This window comes from Carlito syrichta, unplaced genomic scaffold (genome assembly GCF_000164805.1).
Source record: "Carlito syrichta isolate Samal-C Ts95f unplaced genomic scaffold, Tarsius_syrichta-2.0.1 Scaffold308921, whole genome shotgun sequence".
NCBI classification, from domain to species: Eukaryota; Metazoa; Chordata; class Mammalia; order Primates; family Tarsiidae; genus Carlito; species Carlito syrichta.
This window is the reverse complement of record NW_007253017.1, coordinates 234,772-238,362: the sequence shown is the minus strand read 5'-3', so window position 1 is coordinate 238,362 and position 3,591 is coordinate 234,772. Positions and strand designations below refer to the sequence as shown.

General features: G+C 37.8%; 1 protein-coding gene across 1 annotated transcript; it reads left to right on the top strand.

The window, feature by feature from the left end:
- Positions 1 to 299: 299 nt before the first annotated feature.
- On the top strand, positions 300 to 2,488 carry GPR52 (G protein-coupled receptor 52). The gene has a single exon (XM_008066440.2). The coding sequence runs from the start codon at positions 507 to 509 to the stop codon at positions 1,590 to 1,592; it is 1,086 nt and encodes a 361-aa protein (XP_008064631.1). The 5' UTR covers positions 300 to 506; the 3' UTR covers positions 1,593 to 2,488.
- Positions 2,489 to 3,591: the final 1,103 nt, after the last annotated feature.

Genomic DNA, 3,591 nt, shown 5'->3' with positions numbered 1-3,591 from the left:
ATAGATGAAGCAAGAAGCCTAAGACAATTTAAGACTTTTCCTTTTTTCCTTCTTTCTAGTTGATTGCTAAGAAACTACCTCTCTTGGGAGAACAAACAGCCAACAGAAGCTTTTTTTTCCTTGGCAATTTATTTTTTTCTTTTTACAGATTTAATTTTTCATATAACAAGATCAAAAGAAATCCATTTTCTCTAGAAGTGCCTTGTGTCTACAAAAAAGTTCTTTGAGAGCATCAGAGGAAGCTAATCAGTGACCTCTTTTCACCTCCTTTCTAGCTTTCACCCCTCCATTTCCCCCTCAAAAAAAAAAAAACAAACTGAGGTGTGTCACTGCTGCACAGAGGCTGATGAAGAGACTTGAGCACTCTCTGGGACTCTCAGCTGAGACAGAAGCACTGACACTGTCTACTGAAGCAGGTTCTGAAACACTCATGTGCAGTGTAACAGATGCTGGGCAGGGCACCTGCTAGCTGTAGCCAGGACTTCAGGCTTCTTTAATTCCAAGCCATGAATGACTCCAGGTGGACAGAATGGAGGATCCTGAACATGAGCAGTGGCATTGTGAATGTGTCTGAGCGTCACTCCTGCCCACTTGGATTTGGCCACTACAGTGCAGTGGATGTCTGTATCTTCGAGACAGTTGTGATTGTCTTGCTGACATTTCTCATCATTGCTGGGAACTTGACAGTTATCTTTGTCTTTCATTGTGCTCCACTCTTACATCATTATACTACCAGCTATTTCATTCAGACGATGGCATATGCTGATCTCTTCGTTGGAGTGAGCTGCCTGGTTCCTACTCTCTCCCTTCTCCACTACTCCACAGGTGTCCACGAGTCATTGACTTGCCAGGTTTTTGGATATATCATCTCAGTTCTGAAAAGTGTTTCTATGGCATGTCTTGCTTGTATCAGTGTGGATCGCTATCTAGCAATAACCAAGCCTCTTTCCTACAATCAACTGGTCACCCCTTGTCGCCTGAGAATTTGCATTATTTTAATCTGGATCTATTCCTGCTTAATTTTCTTGCCTTCCTTTTTTGGCTGGGGGAAACCTGGTTACCATGGTGACATTTTTGAATGGTGTGCCACTTCTTGGCTCACCAGTGCCTATTTTACTGGCTTTATTGTTTGTTTACTTTATGCTCCTGCTGCCCTTGTTGTCTGCTTCACTTACTTCCACATTTTCAAGATTTGCCGGCAGCACACCAAAGAGATAAATGACCGAAGGGCCCGGTTCCCAAGTCATGAAGTAGATACTTCTAGGGAGACAGGACACAGCCCTGACCGCCGCTACGCCATGGTTTTATTCAGGATAACTAGTGTGTTTTACATGCTTTGGCTCCCCTATATCATTTACTTTCTTCTAGAAAGCTCCCGTGTCTTGGACAACCCGACACTGTCCTTCTTAACAACTTGGCTTGCTATAAGTAACAGTTTTTGTAACTGTGTGATATACAGCCTCTCCAACAGTGTTTTCCGGCTAGGCCTCCGAAGACTGTCTGAGACAATGTGTACCTCTTGTGTGTGTATGAAAGAACAGGAAACACGAGACCCCAAGCCTAGGAAACGGGCTAATTCCTGCTCCATTTGAAGAGACTACATAGTAAATCAAATGTAACCTGACAGTGGTTTTGGATCATATTTGTAATTCATTTGGGAATTTGCCACCAGGGAAATATTTACTTAAATAGTTGATTATTAAATGAAAGATGAGACTAGAGTTTTTGGGTTTTTTTTTTTTTTCATTTTCATGGAAGAAACTAAAGGAAAGCTTGTATAGAGGGTTATCTCTTGAAATAATTCTAGCGTGTGGGTAAGAATGTGAAGTAATAGGGAAAATTAAGCACTGAGGATGAAATAAAGTATCTCAGATCTTCTGCAGGACATGTGCAGGCCCCTCCGGCATTTCTCTATCTTCCTGTCTGACTGTCCTCTCTACTTCTCTTTGTTTCTAGTTTTGTCTCCCTCTGTTCTTTTACTCTTTGTGTTTGTGGAAGCCATCACTTACATAAATTGCCCTTTATAGAAAAATGCTACATAGTATATATGTAGCAAAGTGTCATCTTTTACATCAAAGTGTACTTTTGCACAAAGTAATCTACAATCCCTAAGTGGTCTCTTCATGGAGAGTCTACAGTAAGCGTTATATTTTATTACTTGCCACACAGCCCCCTTGCTTGTGTTTTTATAATCTCTGCTGCACAAATTTTCTGCTACAAACAGAGACAATATTTTTGTTTCTTCTGGGTAAAATGACATTTCCTTCCTCTCCTTTTCCTAACAGCCTGTTTTTGCTTTTTTCTCTTTTTCATGCTCTGCACTCTTTGATACCTTACTTCAGAAATGTCTTAGCTAATGAAAGAATCTACTGTATAAAGCATTCATAATGTTAAATAATTTAGTCCTTCCAACAAAGCAATCTGGTAGCCTGTTAAATATTTTTAATGGCTTTTGGAAATATTTTTATATTATTTTTAAAAAATTAGTTCATGTGCCTAAATGTGATGTGTGTTCTCTCTCTTTCCCCCTCCCTCTCTCCCTCCCTCCCTCCTTCTTCCTCCCCCCTCCCTCTTCCTGTCAGAGTCCTCCCCACTCTCCCACTCCCTCACCCCCCTACCCCCACCACTATGGGATACCTTTGTTTTTTTCATTAAGAAAACCCACAAGTAATTCTAATGTAGATACAAGATATTCAACAGTGAGATATCACTCTTAATGCTACTTGGAATGTCCTTATAAAAAATAAATAAGTAAATAAATAAATCATTAACCTTTTTGTGTTAGGCCTATAGTAGCTTTACTGTTGTGTCCTCTAGTCATTTATGTGATATGTGTTTGCACATGTATATTTTTTATAGCAAAGAAAATGTAAACTATGTGATCTGTGCCTAATGTTTTCTTAGCATAATATATAGACCAATGTTGTTTAAGTTGTCAACACTGGAAAAAGTATATACAAAAACTTATTTTAAGAGAAAAATACTTTTGTGTAGTTGTTATTTAGATATTTATATTAGACAAAGCTGCATTTTTAGTGCCGCTGAGAATATAATATACTTAATTATCAAATACAGATAAGAGCTGTCAGTATTTTCTTTTGTAATGACCTGTTTTTCACATGCAGAGATTAACTTATTTTTTAGTGTGCTACCTGGGTGTAATAAATTGTCAGGGGTTTAGATGTAGCAAAGTGGCATTTGGGGAATTGGTACTGAAGGTATGAGCAGTAAAACATCTAAATCTTACTTTTTTATCATAAGTTTTTGCCTGAAAGATATTTTAAAATTTATATCAAACTATGGAGTATTTTTCTTCTCAGCATTTTTGATTTCTTTGTTTTATGAAATGCATTTAATGATATGTGCCTATGACTCTTCAAGTTAGAAGCCAACCATGTTTGTGCACTGGTGGTTTGACTTCAGAAGTTCTTTAGTAGAAATGTTGTCATTTTACTGAGGTTGTTCTGAACCCCTGTATATTTTTAAACATGTAAGAAAGGTTTAAAATAAATAATAAAATAATATTCTCTATATCAAAAGTAGACATTGCTTCCGTTTAATACAATAGTTAGAACAACAGCTTACTTGTTT